At 45.8% G+C, this 15,048-nt stretch overlaps 1 protein-coding gene across 3 annotated transcripts in view; it reads left to right on the forward strand.

Annotated features, from left to right (window-relative positions):
- Nucleotides 1-15,048, forward strand: part of ITPR3 (inositol 1,4,5-trisphosphate receptor type 3) — a 105,993-nt gene that overhangs the window by 84,938 nt on the left and 6,007 nt on the right. For 2 of the 3 annotated variants that reach the window (XM_033152605.1, XM_033152606.1), the window contains exons 40-52: nt 94-268; nt 1,238-1,422; nt 1,543-1,743; nt 1,934-2,044; nt 2,430-2,525; nt 3,649-3,750; nt 4,910-4,996; nt 6,944-7,054; nt 8,051-8,243; nt 10,079-10,204; nt 12,070-12,242; nt 12,791-12,955; nt 13,369-13,561. In XM_033152605.1, coding sequence (XP_033008496.1) covers nt 94-268; nt 1,238-1,422; nt 1,543-1,743; nt 1,934-2,044; nt 2,430-2,525; nt 3,649-3,750; nt 4,910-4,996; nt 6,944-7,054; nt 8,051-8,243; nt 10,079-10,204; nt 12,070-12,242; nt 12,791-12,955; nt 13,369-13,561 — 1,918 coding nt within the window. Of the gene's footprint in view, nt 1-93; nt 269-1,237; nt 1,423-1,542; nt 1,744-1,933; nt 2,045-2,429; nt 2,526-3,648; nt 3,751-4,909; nt 4,997-6,943; nt 7,055-8,050; nt 8,260-10,078; nt 10,205-12,069; nt 12,243-12,790; nt 12,956-13,368; nt 13,562-15,048 lie in introns of those variants that run through there. The other variant, XM_033152607.1, reaches the window with a different exon arrangement.

Here is a 15,048-nt window from a genome sequence, read left to right on the forward strand (position 1 = left end):
TCTTTTGCAACGGCTTCCCAAATGCTTATGGGAAGCCTGCAAGGAGGACTAAGTGTCTAACCACTGTCCCTGTTCCTCCCACCCTTTCTGAAGAAATCATTCTATAACTTGATGACGGGTGACAAGAAGTCAGAAAAGTTCTTTAAAGTTCTGCATGACCGGATGAAGAAAGCTCAGCAGGAAGTCAAGTCTACAGTGACTGTGAACATGAGTGATATTGGCAACAAACCTCATGAGGACAAAGACTCCCCAGACCATACCAGCAAAGGTATGTGGAAAGTGAGGGGTTTATTCTGGGCTCACCAGAGCTTGTCTAGGAAAGCAGCAAATGCTCTAGGCAAGAATCTCTGAAAATGGCTCAGCCACATCTCTCTCAACCCTTGGATTCCCAAATGAAGAATAGTAACTCCCTCTTGAAGAATGTGGGGTCTGTGACAGCAGAGAGGAGCCTGTGGCTTGTGGGTCACATGTAATCCTCAACCGCATGTGGAGGACGAGGAGAGAGACAGAGAGATATAGAAGTGCCCCAACCACTTATTGCTCTACCCTGCTCCCCCACACGCTGCCCATCATAGAATCATAGAGTTGGAAGAGACCACAAGGGCCATCCAGTCCAACCCCCTGCCAAGCAGGAAACCAGCAAGCACTCCCTCACAGATTACCCCTGAAGGGATGCAGCCCTCCATAGGAAAATAAAGGTTCCTTGCACTGAGAAACAGCATGGGTGCTAATTTATTTTTTAAATCTCCATCAATCTTTAAGCCAGCTCCCTCAGCATTCTGCAAATATAGGGTTAACTTACTTGGTCATTAATAAACTCCAGGAAACACCCAGCTTAGATGAAAGGCTGTCTGTCATCCAGGCTGGCAATAACTATATTAGGGAAACACCTAATTACTGGGGGCAGGGATCCTTGGTGCGTGTCACTGTCGCCAATCTAAACCACTTGGTATTTCAGCTTCCTGGTCGAAGCCATGCTCCAGGATAGCAAATGGGCGAGCCTTCTGTCAGTACATTACAAAGTCTTCAGTGGCCGAGTCTTCCAGAGTGTCAAAAAGGGGACATCACTTGAGCTGCTTGGTGATGCTTACAGGAAAGGAGAGGCTCAGTGGAACAAAGGGGGATGCCTGCTGGAGGTCCTTTTTCTGAAGAGTCAGACAGACTGGCTTTAGGCCTTCCAGACAGGTTGCCCCAGCTCATACGCTAAGCCAGTAATCAAGTGTTGATTTCCTTGCAGAACGAGTCACATCTTTCATGCTGCCCAGCGCCCCATCCCGTTATCCGATGGGGGTAGGGCTCCGGAGCGGCCACGATGCAAGGGATAGAAGCCAGAGCAATGAAATGGGTGTGTCAGTCTTGATCATGGAGCCAATTCTTCGCTTCCTGCAGCTGCTGTGTGAGAATCACAACCGGGATCTCCAGGTGGGCATCTTGCATTGAAATGGGTCCCTTCTGCAGCATATCTCCTACCCAAGTGATGTCTGCTGTTGAAAAGCTGCCCGCCACTGAGATGCCTCTTAAACTCTGCTCTTGGTTTCACAGAACTTCCTCCGCTGTCAGAACAATAAAACCAACTACAATCTGGTGTGTGAAACCCTGCAGTTTCTGGATATTATGTGTGGTAGTACCACAGGACGGCTGGGCTTGTTGGGCCTCTACATCAATGAATACAACGTGGCCCTCATCACCCAGACTCTGGAGACACTGACAGAGTATTGCCAGGGACCCTGTCATGAGAACCAGGTAACCCACAACTGACTTGTGGATATCATCATCCAGTGAAATCGTACGTTGGGCTTGATTCACACACTCAGAATAGGGAGATGCTGGATAGAGCATCAGTTTTTACAGCCATGTCTCAGCATTTGAATAGGAGCAGAGATTTGGAGTCGGCTGTGAGCCAGTTGAGTAACTCCCTTGTATTAACCCACAGAGCTGCATTGTGACCCATGAGTCAAACGGCATAGACATCATCACAGCCCTGATCCTCAATGACATCAGCCCCCTCTGCAAGTACCGAATGGACTTGGTTCTTCAGCTAAAGGTAGATGGCTTGGCTGGAAATGTGGTGATGGGACAGGGAGGGATGGGAGATATGGGATGGCAAGAGATGCTTCATGTTGGGGGTTCACTTTCTGCATGCAATTATTTCATGGTCAGACTAGAAAGTATTTGAATGTGATCATTCTAGCTCTGCGCCAATACAGGGTTTTGCATGCACCAAACTTCTTCCATTTCCTGCCTCTCAAATACTGCCCACCCAATCATAGTGTGTGTTGGTTCCTCCTTGCTCTCCCTCATCCCTTTGGAATCCTGACTTCTCTTGTAGCTTTGATGGAGGATTGATCCTCTTCAGAGTGAGTGCGCTCTGGATACATGGTGTGCTGAAACCATCTATCTTTACTGCAGTAGCTTTTTTTTGTTATTAGGACAATGCCTCCAAGCTTTTGCTGGCCCTGATGGAGAGCAGGCATGACAGTGAGAATGCCGAGCGGATTCTCATCAGCCTCCGGCCTCAGGAATTGGTAAGAAGGTTGAGGGGGCTGGGATTGCTCTGTGTGGTCTTTCCTGCTTTTGAGAGATCTGTTGCACTTCAAATCATTATTGAAAGAAAGGGGACCTGGAATTGTGTGGAGCACAATTGGGATGTAGGACATCCGCAGCTTCTCATCTTCCTCTTTATCAACTTTGCAGTTCCCTCTTGACAGAGCCTTGTAGAAATATAATCTGTTTTACTTCACGTATGGAATCTGTTTGCTCCCAAGCAACTGGTCTCAGTCTGCACCATGTTAGATGGGTTAGATGGGTACCGTCTCTGAGCACTCTTCAGACAATATGCCAGCTATTTTGCTCTGTGGCAAATTCAGTAGAGGGACAAAGAGAATAATAGAGAACTGCATTTCCTTGTTGGTAACATTCTGGGAGCTGCATGCCAATGATGGGTAGAGTTTGAGGCAGGAGTAGGCAGAGCAATGGATGTGACTCTGCAAAAGCCCAAGGTTTCTGTACCCACTTATCTCCATCTTCTAACAAGACAAGCCGCACCCACTGTCCCAGTTCCAAGAACACATTCCAGCCAGGCAAAAGCCCTCAAGGAGGGCATGAAGCAGGGTCTGTGAGGGACATGGCATGGGAACAGGGGAAGTGACCTGAGGAGAGTGGACATGCCCCCTCACGCCCGGTAAATAGGCCTGGAAGGGTCTTCATCAGCTCACAAGCCTGAGGTTTGCCCAGGGCCCATAATCCAGTACGGTCAAAGTTGAGACACACTAGCTGGTCAGTTGACGAGCATTTGCCTTGCTGCCCTTTGGTTTCCATACTACTTGGAAACATTGGGCAAAGACTAGAACGGAATAAGCGGTCAGTGAGGTGGGTTGGGGCAGCTATGTGGGAGGGAAAAAGACTCAGGGCATTATTTTCAACCCTTCTGGATTCTGAGATTTTCAGTCCGTTTCTCTACAAAGAGCTAGTAACAGGAAGGCTTATTAATAATGAAAGCTGTGATTCTCAGGATACCAAATTCTTCACAGAATAGCAGATTCTCTGCTCATACTGCAAGCCTACTTGGTTACTATGCTATTGCTATAGCCTTGCCTATAGCAGATTCCTGCTTTAGTGACCAGGTCTTCTGTGTGAAATATTTCACAGGTTGATGTCATTAAGAAAGCCTATGTTCAAGAAGAAGAGTGTGAGAACTCTGATGTTTCTCCTCGGGAAGTTGGACACAACATCTACATTTTAGCCCTACAGGTATCCTTTTGTATGAAAACTTTACTGCTCAATAAAGATTCCTTTCGCCTTTCCTAGGCACTAGTGCCCTTGAGGATGAAGGATGGATTAGAAAGGGTTACTCTTCCCACATTCTCCCCCCAGACCAATTAAAATAGTTTCTCAAGCACAACATTGGAAGATTTCAGCCTCAGTTGATATGTGGATGGCGCTGCAGTCTTGACCCGCATGCAGTGCAACACACTTCCAGCGGAAAGAAATAGACATCAGGGGTTTGTTCTCTCTTCAAGTCCAAATCTGCTTTACCATTCAGTTTTTATTCCTTCTTTCTCCACACAAACCCAGATCAAGGAAGTACATTGTTGTTGTTTTTGTGTGTGTACCAGGCTATCATCCCACAGCTCCATATAAACCTTTAAATGGGGAGGAGGAAGCAGTGGTACAACTGATTGGCAGAGCAATTAAAAAACCCAATCTGCTGTGCTGGAGGGAGTTTAGATGTGATGGAGGTATCCCTCCATCCAGTCCAGCTTGGCTCTCCTAACCTTTGCTGTGGAAGTTGCTCCATCATTGGTGGGAAAGCCCTGCCAGCAAGGAGCACCCCAATGTTCCTGTCCAAATGATGGGCACAAGCGCTACTTTTGGTGGAACTGGTGATGTGCATTCTGAAAGGATGCACTACTGCAAAGACTTTTTTATTATTGTAACTGAGTGACTGGAGGAGACTCTTGAGAGTCCCATGGACTGAAAGATGATCAAACCTATCCATTCTTAAAGAAATCAGCCCTGAGTGCTCACTAGAAGGACAGATCCTGAAGTTGAGGCTCCAGTATTTTGGCCACCTCATGAGAAGAGAAGACTCCCTAGAAAAGACCCTGGTGTTGGGAAAGATGGAGGGCACAAGGAGAAGGGGACGACAGAGGATGAGATGGTTGGGCAGTGTTCTCGAAGCTACTAACATGAGTTTGGCCAAACTGCGAGAGGCAGTGAAGGATAGGCGTGCCTGGCGTGCTCTGGTCCATGGGGTCACGAAGAGTCAGACACGACTGAACGACTGAACAACAACAAAACTGAGTGACATTAGGCTTCAGAGCAAACAAGCTTTCACCTATCCACAAATGACTTTGAAGTCAACTGTTAGGCTCTGGCAATTCAGTGTTTGTTTTCTTTGCATTTTCAGCTGTCTCGGCACAACAAGCAGCTCCAGCATCTCTTAAAACCTGTGAAACGAATTCAGGAGGAGGAAGAGGAAGGGATCTCTTCTATGGTATGTGTATGCTCCCTATTGAAACAGGAAGGTGCTTAGGAAGTACTGCTGACATATTGTATCAGTCCTGGTAAGGGACAGTTCTGCAGCTGTTTCCCATAATTTATTTTTTCATCTGTTTACATTTTCCCATGAGGTGAAATGTGGAGATGGTGAAGCTATACAAGCCTTCAATGATCCAAATCCATAAGGATGTTAACTAAGGACACTGCAACTTTGCCAGTTTACAAAGGACTTTATTAAAACGCTGTTGTAATGCTTTGAGATGTTTTGTGCTAGTGAAATCAAGGGCTGTGATTGAGAAACTTTTATGCCATGGAATGTTCACAAGCATTTTTATTTATTTTTTTACTGCGGAGGGAGTGAAGCTGTCTACATTTTGGCAAAGAGTCTGTTTGTGAGGGAAAGCAAATAGCTTCCAGGGATTAAAATTGTGCACAGGCCCAAGGGCAATGTGGCTAAGGGAAGGAGGCAGAGTTGGCAGTGGACCAAAAAACAGAAACTTAAAGATAGGTAGAAGAGACAGAGGCTTTGGGAAAAGGTGGCCGAGGAAGAGAAGCAGATATGAAACAGAGCTGTGGGTTGCAGGCAAACTTCAAACTTCACTGAGTGGCTGGATATCTAGAGCAGGGCAGTTGGCTCTACTTAAGAAACTTTACTCACTGTTGTGGAGGTACACACACATCAGAACAGATTTGTGGACATATGCCTTATATTACTGGCTATTTTTGTTGTATATATTATGATTTATATGATATTTTTACTGTTTGATTTTACTGCTTGTTTTTGCTATTTGACCCTGTTGGATTTGTTAGCTGCACAGAGTGACCCAAGGTGCATGGTTAAGAGTCAGGGTAGCCAAAGGGCACAGGGAGGAATAGGCAATGGCTTAACAATAAAAGGTTAAAAAAAAAGGTAAAGGGCCACTGGATGGTTAAGTCCAGTCAAAGGAGACTATGGGGTACGGCGCTCATCTCGCTTCAGGCCGAGAGAGCTGGCATTTGTCCACAGATAGCTTTCTGGGCCATGTGGCCAGCATGACTGAACCGCTTCTGGCACAACAGAACACAGTGATGGAAACCAGAACGCATGAAAACACCGTTTACCTTATCGCTGCAGCAGTACCTGTTTATCTACTTGCACTGGCATGTTTTCAAATTGCTAGGTTGGCAGGAGCTGGGGGAGAGCAACGGGAGCTCACCCCATCGTGGGGATTGGAACCGCTAACCTTCTGATTGGCAAGCCCAAGAGGCTCAGTGGTTTAGACCACAGCGCCACCCGCATCCTTGGGTTCACAATAGGTCACGGAGGCACAGAATGGAAGAATGAAAGGGCCTTCCTTCTTGGCCTTCAGATCAAGAACAAGGGGGAAAGCTTTTGAGTGATAGTATGTTACACCAGAAGAGGAATAAGAACCCCAAACACCAAAGTAGGAAATCTACTGGATGATTGTACAGCTTTGTGTTGCTTTCCTGTGGGCATAGTGGTCTCTGGACACACTTCCCCTCACCTCCCGGTAGTTCTTTAAACAGCAGTGCAGGTGAGTTTCCCCTGTGGTACAACCAATTTTCCTTTTCTTTTTCAAAGATAGCCACATTGACTGCTTGGCTGTGAGCTTGTTTGCTCACATCGCACAGTCCAAGACCACGGTCATTACCCAGTTATTATTCAATTTCTATGCAGGGATTTATGGGCACTGATTTGTAATTTACAGATTAGTGGTCTTTGGCTGTTAATTAGTGTGCTGAATTGAATGGCTGTCTCCCAGGGGAAGTGCAGGCCCTGTCTATCCTGACTATATATGCTCCCCCCCACCCACCCCCACCCCAGAGCTTGTCATACCTAGTAAATACAAGGAAACGTGTTGCTATTACATAGCTGAAGGAGATCCCACCCTGGGCCTTTTCAAGCTGAGGATATAGTATTCCCCCCTTCTCTTTCTCACAGCTCATTCTACACAACAAACAGCTGACCCAGATGCTGAAATCAACAACTCCTGTCCAAGAGGAAGAGGAAGATCCATTAGCGTATTATGAGAAGCACACATCCCAGATAGAGGTGGGGTTGACTTTTTCATAGCTATCTCTACATGTTTTCAAATCTGCGTGTAATTAGAATTTTTGGGGGGTCATGTCTGGTATTCGGATTTCTCTATCAGATGACCTAAATGGTGTAATATACAGTTTTGCATTTCATTATCTAACAGCATGTGGATGACCTGCTCCAAAATCTTCATAAGATACTGTGAATCCAAGGCCTCCTCTGATTTGCCCTCACAAATGGCAAAAATGTACACCAGTTCTGAAGTTAGCATAATTGTTTTCTCTTCCATTAGTGTCAATAGTGGGGAAACTACTTTTCATGAAGGCAGTACACAATAGAAAACCTCCAGCTCTGGCTGGTGTGAGCGAGTAGGCTTTAGGAAATGGTGGTTTCTCCTCTACAGAATTTCTCTCCTCATCCTCAACTTTAGGATGGCTCTATTAGCCACCAGAGCTGCTGCTTGTGCAGCTTGTAAGTTGCGTAACCAATTTTTCAAGAGCTCAGGCTCCTGCCTGTCAGCTGTCATCCCATTAGTTCTGCTTGAATGTAAGGAATTGTGCTAGAATACCCTAATGTAGCCTCCTCCCTTGTGACTAGCAAATCTCTTTGAAAAATGCCCTGTGGTTGACTCACTCAAGATTCCACCTAGTCATGTCCTTTCTCTACCTTATCCTGAGCCATATAAAAACCTTTATGAGGCTGCATCTGGTGATGCTAACTCTTGCCTGCCAATGTTGAAGCACTGGCCCATGCTGTTTGCTGGTGCAGCATCCTGAGTTAGCTGCAGCTCTAGCAGGCATTGTGCCCCAAACCAGATGCTTATTTCCTGGGTTTAGCTGCTGGGGGTGCTTGTCACATATACAGATGCACTGGTTTTAGCTGTATATTTTATACATACGGTTTTAAACTGCTTTGACCCATACTTAAGCTACCAGGATAAAGTGGGGGGAAAGACCTAGGTCCCTTCCAGGATATGAACCAAAGACTCCTCAAAACTCTGCTTTCTCCCAGATTGTGCGCCTGGACCGCAGCATGGAGCAGATCATCTTCCCGGTGCCCAGCATCTGCGAGTTTGTGACCAAAGAGACGAAATACCGCCTGTTCACCACAACAGAGCAGGATGACCAGGGCAGCAAAGTCAGTGACTTCTTTGAGCAGTCGTCCTTCCTCCACAACGAAATGGAATGGCAGAAGAAACTGCGCAGTAAGACTAGAACAAGGCAGGAGGCTGTTTGTACAGATAATAATTTAGAATGCCAAATTGTATGTCAGCTCATGCCCCTGCAGCACCCGTTCAGGAACGTGGATAGTCAAGTGGCGTTCACCAGGCTCCACTGACCCTGTCCTGAAGGTGGCACCCAATTCATTCCCTGCAGCTCCCCAGAGAATCATGGGGCCATGCAGACTCCATAGCCCTGGAGAGGACACTTTGGAGCGATCATTTCAATAGTCATTTCTGTTTCACTGTGAGACCACAGCTTTTTCAGGAGTGCCAACCACGTCAGTCAGGAAACCCCTAGATGTGATTCAACAACAACAACAACAAGTTTATTAAATTTGTGAGGTCCATGCCTTTACACAAAATACCACAAAACATTATTAAAAAGATAAACAATAAAATTATTAAAATAAGTTAAAATTCATGCCGCGCTGTCCCAGCAAAGGAGACTACCCCAAACCCCCCACCATTCAGGAAAGAAGATACAACAACAGGTTAGGAGAGCAATGGGAGGGACCTCACCACTTCATCCAGGAACCATACCCTAGTTTTCATAGCCTTCACCACAAAGACCGCTACCACGTGGGAAATCCGTGGGTCAGCGTCCACCAGCAAAAACTTTACTTGGTCCTCAGAGTTGACTATTGATTTGGGAATAGTTTGTAACATCACATCCCTGAAGGCCGAATAGATGGGACAATACAACATGTAATGTGTGAGATCCTCTTTGGTTCTCATATGACAAGGACCCTAGATGATTCAATAATCCATTGAATTCTATAAGTCTGTGGGGGCAGACCATCTTATTTAATTTTTTTATTTAATTTTTATCTTGCGCTTCCTCCCAAAGCAACCCAGGGGAAGCCAACAAGTGGTACAACAATAAAGGAAATATTTAAAGCAATTCCAGTACAGGTGCAGACTGGGAAAGATTTCAATACAAACATCTTGTTGAAAATGGAAGGTCTTCAGTTGTTGCCGAAAAGACAAGAGATGGTGCCTGTCTAATATTCAATAGTTCTACACCCCTGCAGGAGGATATTACTGTTGCCAGTCCAAATGTCATCAAGGAATGATCTACCCAAGACAATGAGCTCATTGCAAACCCTCTCTGCAGCCACTTGCTCTATAGCAAAGACCAGTTCAAGAGTGTGCCCTTCCACTTGTTTGGGGCCTGTGATGAACTGAGATAGCCCCATAGTAGTAATGAAGGCCATGATGAGCTGAATCTGTAGAGGCAGCCTCTGCATGGATATTGATGTCTCCCAACACTGCTGTGTGGGGATTCTCAGAGACCACCAGTGCTGGGTGGGTGGCACATCTGCAGCATCCCTATTCCTCTTAGCTCTGAGAGAGCTGACTGGATGTCCCTTTAAATCAAGTGGTTAACCTGTTGCTGCCCAGACTACAACTCCCATCATCCTCGCCATTGGCCATGCTGGCTGGGGCTGATGGGAGTTGGAGTCCAGTAAGATATGGAGGCCTGCTGTTTCACCCTCCCTGCTTTAAGTGTTAGTGTCAACAATCTTAGTGAGTTTTTATACAGAAAACAGAGGTAGAAAGAAGGAAATGAGGACACGATCCCGGACCAGTGCTGCAGTCCACTGAAACGTGATGAGCACAAATATGAGGTATAATTTGAAAATTATGTCCCAGTTTCTGGCAATTGATAGTGTTTGCAACTGGGTTGGGGAAACAAGAGCATTGATCCCTGGCTCTATAAATAATTGCACTGAGATTGCTGGGTCTTTGGAGAGTTCTGTGCTACTTTCCAAAAGCTTACAAGATATACTCAGCTCTGCCTTTCTTTCTTCTCATAGGCAATCCACTGATGTACTGGTTCTCCCGCAGAATGACACTCTGGGGAAGCATTTCCTTCAACCTGGCTGTCTTCATAAACATCATCATTGCTTTATTCTATCCTTATGTCGAGGCATCCTCAATGGGTATATGTTCCATCAGGCTCACTTTGATTTTTATACAACCATTGCCAGCATTCATGGATCCCTTTGCAGGGATACTCTGTCCACTTGGTATCCATGCAAAGAAAATGCTATCTGAGGCCCTGTGGTTCTTCAGTCAGTTTTGCCAGCTAGGCCTTTGCAGCCAACACGCTAGCAGTTCTTTACCTCAAATAAGATATCATTTCAAAAACCCTAGTCACTTATCTTTTTACAGGTAGGTAGCCGTGTTGGTCTGCCGTAGTCGAAACAAAATTTAAAAAATTCCTTCCAGTAGCACCATAGAGACCAACTAAGTTTGTTATTGGTATGAGTTTTCATGTGCATGCACACTTCTTCAGGTATCTGAAGAGGTGTGGAAGGATTTTTTATTTTTATTTTGTTTCACTATCTTTTTGTGAACATTCAAAATAAACCCCTTTTGGAAAGAACCTTTCTGCAAAACCTTTGGTAAACCAGTTCCCAGTAAGAAGTTGTGTTCTGTTTGTATATTATGAGTGTTTTTGGAAACAAACAAGCATGTAGATCAGTGGTTTTCAACCAGTTTGCCGTGAATGATGGTCAGGGGTGCCACAGGCAACACTGGTCTCTGTCCATCTTTCCTTCCCTCCTTCCTCTGACTCCCTCTTGCGTCTCTGCTTCCCAAAGGCTTGCACAGCTGTTTGTTGTAGCAGTCCTGGCTACAAGCTCCCTAGGTGAATGGTGCCTGTGGCCCTGGCCAGGGGTGCTGGATGCCAGGAGCTAAGGCAGCCTTGGAGTTACTGAGCAAGCAGGCAAAGGAGCCCAGCCTGCCAGTCCGCCAGTCCTTGCTGTTGGGAATGGACAGACAAGTCCCAGGCAGTGTGATGAGGCACCTCTCTTTGGGGCTGGACAGCTCAGAGACCAGGGGTGGCAGCAGCAGCAGCTGCCCAGAGGACTCCCAAGGAGTGGGGAGAGGAGAGGAGGCTGAGGGAGCACTCCACATGGGATGGTGTTTGAAAAAGGGTGAGAGGCTGCCAACTCTGCAGGCAAGGGGTGACATAACTGGGCTCCTGAGCCTCACAGGGGTGTAGCAGAAAGAATGTAGTTGGTCAAGGGAGCCATGGACTCAAAAAGGTTGAAAACCTCTAATGTAGATGACACTCGTGGTAGACTGTGCATACCCTGATGTGGTCTCCTAAAAGAAATGCATCCCTTTAGATCTGGGTGCTCAGATCTGGGGTTGAAAACAGATGAGGCAGGATGTGGTCCACTGAGCAGCAGTGCCTGTGTGGCATCTTTGGTTCCCAGTAGGCATTGCTGGTTATGCATTAGTAGCACATCTGCACCATCCTGGGCAAGGAGGCATCTCCAGTTCTCCTCCCTGTCAGCTGCAGTTCTTTGCAGAAAATCTGACTGACGTTTGTTCCAGTTCAGCAGTAAACTGCAGATTTCCCGACGAGACCCAGGCCTAGAAATCACAAATGAAAGTGTGGATGAGCCCTAACGGCATTGGCATTCACTGCCTTCGGCTTTGCCTCACTGGCTGCTGTTATGCAGGTGCTTTAATGCTGTGTGCTCTTGAAGCTTGTTTCTTCTCACCTGTGCGACGTGATCAGTAGTGGGGCATGCAGAGCTCCATTTCTGTCACCAGTGTCACTGCAGCCCACTTGGAAGGTGCTGGGGTGGGACAGGACAGTGGCAAGGTCAGGGCTGGTGGGGTGTGTGTGTGCATCCAAACCTCGCCCTTCCCCAGTCCCACACCTTCCAGGTAAGTCTCAGCGATGCCAGTGTCAGGAGAGCAGTTCTGCTCCATCACAGCTGATGCTGCTGAAGGTTATGTTACAAACAAACGTCTTGGCTACTTAATGAATTAATTTGTGAATTTCCAGGGCTGTTGGATTCTCCACTGATCCCCCTGCTCTCCTGGCTTTTAATCTGCTTCTCCATCATGGCTCTCTTTACCCGACGCTACGGGATCCGACCGCTCCTTGTGGCATTGATCCTGCGATCCATCTACCACCTGGGCATTGGACTCACTCTGAACATACTGGGAGCTCTCAATGTAAGTCACTTGGCTAACCTCAGGCCAAACTCTGGCTGCAGTCTTGTACATATTTAGCTGGGAATGAGTTCCATTGAACTACCATAAACTTTGCAACCCCTTGCCTATTGAGATCAAGTAGGCGCCTTCACTGTACTCTTTTTGACATCTGTTAAAAACATTCTTGTTTAAACATGCCTATCTAGATGCTTAGAAAATCTAGTTTATTTTTTTAACATTTGTTTGGTTGTGAAATTTTCTTGATTTTACTGTTGCATCTTTTGTCAAATGCTGAGGTTTTTTTTTTTTTTACAATCAAGTGGTGTATAAATTTTATTAAGCAGACAAACCAACAAACAAAAAAGCAAGGGGCTTTAGGTACTGGCACCATGCCTAGAGCTAAGACCAGTTTGTCTTTGCAAATCTAATGGCAATGGATTTATATCAGTGTTAACTGAAAGCAGAAGATTGTTGTCAATAAAGCTAAAGTAGCATAATAAACAGCACAAACTCTCTCCGGAAAGTAACTGCTTGCCTCTTTTGTCCTCTGCTTTGTGCTTGTTCCACAGCTGACAAATAAGATTGTGTTTGTGGTGAGCTTTGTTGGCAACCGTGGGACATTCATCCGAGGATATAAGGCCATGATCATGGATATGGAGTTTCTCTATCATGTTGCCTATATCGTGACCAGCGTCTTGGGGCTCTTTGTGCACGAATTATTCTACAGCATCTTGGTATGCTTATTTCTTCTGTATTATCTACCTGTTGTATGCATAACATTTCACCTCTTTTTATGTCTGCCTTGTTCTCCCTAGCTAGCTAGGATTGCAATTATTCATTTTATGAAGTGGGCAAGAAAGAAATACGAATCATTGTCTAGATGGGATTGTTTGGTACTGTCAAGCAACACCAAAACCAATTCCTGTTCTGAGAAGTTGCTAGGCTCTTGAAGCAAAAGTCCAAAGGGCTTCTTGTTCCTTTGTGGAACATTTATCTGTCAGAAAAGTGGGGATGTTGGTGCTTAGATGAATGAATGGCAATCATTCTCCTGCTAATAAATATTATAGGCCTGAAGGACTGCCACAGAATGCCTGTTCTCTTCAGACTGATTCTATATAAGCAAATTATTATTATTTTTCTGTTTCAGCTGTTTGACTTGATCTACCGGGAGGAGACCTTATTTAATGTCATCAAAAGTGTGACACGCAATGGACGCTCCATTCTTCTGACAGCCCTTCTGGCTCTCATCCTCGTCTACCTCTTCTCCATTGTAGGCTTTCTCTTTCTGAAAGATGACTTCATCCTTGAAGTAGACCCATTGCCCAACATCAAATCGAAAGGTTTGCTTCCCCCCCCCCACTATCTCTCAAGTTTGATATTTAACAATAGGGGTTTAAATAGAAAGGACTTCTGAAGCAACCCATTTGTCTTCACCGGGGTTCATCCAATTACAGTGGAAACCTGTATGTTCCCTCCTGTGTTTATTTAAGGATTGGTTTTCACCTTGATTTTGTACTAGAGCTTTCAACCAAGAATGAATAACTGGTAATGGGCAAGCTAAATCCACTCCAGCTTGTTTATGTCCTTAAGGCTTGCAATTTGGAGGCCTCAGCACTGCACTTAAGGGAAGTGCAATTTGAGACTCCTGGATTGGGCACCTTTTATGAGTGTATAAATAGCAGCTTTTACCAGCAAAGTACTGCAACTGTGAAAGAACTGGCTTGTATGTGTTTTTCAGGCTAACATGGCAGTCTCTTCCCCCAATTCAAAATATAACGTATAAATACTCTTCTGTTCAAGTGTGTAGATTTCAGTGGGTTCAGATGCTTCACTTCAGGGGTTGCCAACATGGCATCTTTGGGCACCAGTGTACCTCCCATGGCACCTGCAGAAGGTCTCTGTAAATAATCTCCTCAAAACCTTTAATGTTTGAGAGACTTTGCTCTTCCTCCTTCATTCTTGTTTTCACCTGATCAGCTTCTCCTAGACTGAACATGCCCCGTCAGGCTTCGGGGAAACAGGTTCCTCCCCTCGTGTCAGTAGATAAAAAGATCAAAGAAAGGAACATCTTACCAGTTAGAAACTTTAATAATCACAGCGAGAGAACAAAGAACACATCTCCTTGAAATGGTGGTGCTCCCAATTAAGGATCACACACTCCTCCATCCCTATTAATCTACGTCACTCCTACGCCTTGTGATCTGAGCTTGTACCCTCTGCGCTTTCTGTTCTGAGACTTTCTGAGCTCTTTGTGACTTTGGGGAGATCAGAGGAATGCTCTCCAAAGACTGTGAATCTATTAACCCCCTCTCTTCCAGTGTTTCTTCTCCTAGCTGTTCCCCATCCAGTATTTCCCAGCTTCTGCCTTCTGATCTATGCCCCTCTGCAAACCACTGTTCCAAATCTATACTGTCCTCCTGCTCCTGGGAAGATTCAGGGTCAGGGGGAGGGGGTCACTCCCACCATTCCTCCTCAGTGCAGCCCTCCTCTGCATGGTCCCTGACACCCCTTAAACATGTCCATATTTCATTGAATGCTTGGACTGGACACCCTCCCTCCTGTTCTGAAGAGATGCAAAGAGCTTCTATTGATGTGTGAATTCAGTGCTGGCTGATGTAGATGCATTTTTTCCTCTTCTATTGACACAATCACTCCTAAGTGCTCTCTACAGCCATGGGGTATCTGGAAGGCTCCTTGGTTTACTGAGGAGCCCTGAGTGATGAAGCAGGCCAGACATCAGCTAGTGCAGGGAGTGCAAGTCCCGGCATGAATCTGACTGAATTGAGGTACAAGTACATAGCTGTTCGTACCACATGGCAGTGATGGG

Source organism: Lacerta agilis, chromosome 6, assembly GCF_009819535.1.
Source record: "Lacerta agilis isolate rLacAgi1 chromosome 6, rLacAgi1.pri, whole genome shotgun sequence".
Lineage (NCBI taxonomy): Eukaryota > Metazoa > Chordata > Lepidosauria > Squamata > Lacertidae > Lacerta > Lacerta agilis.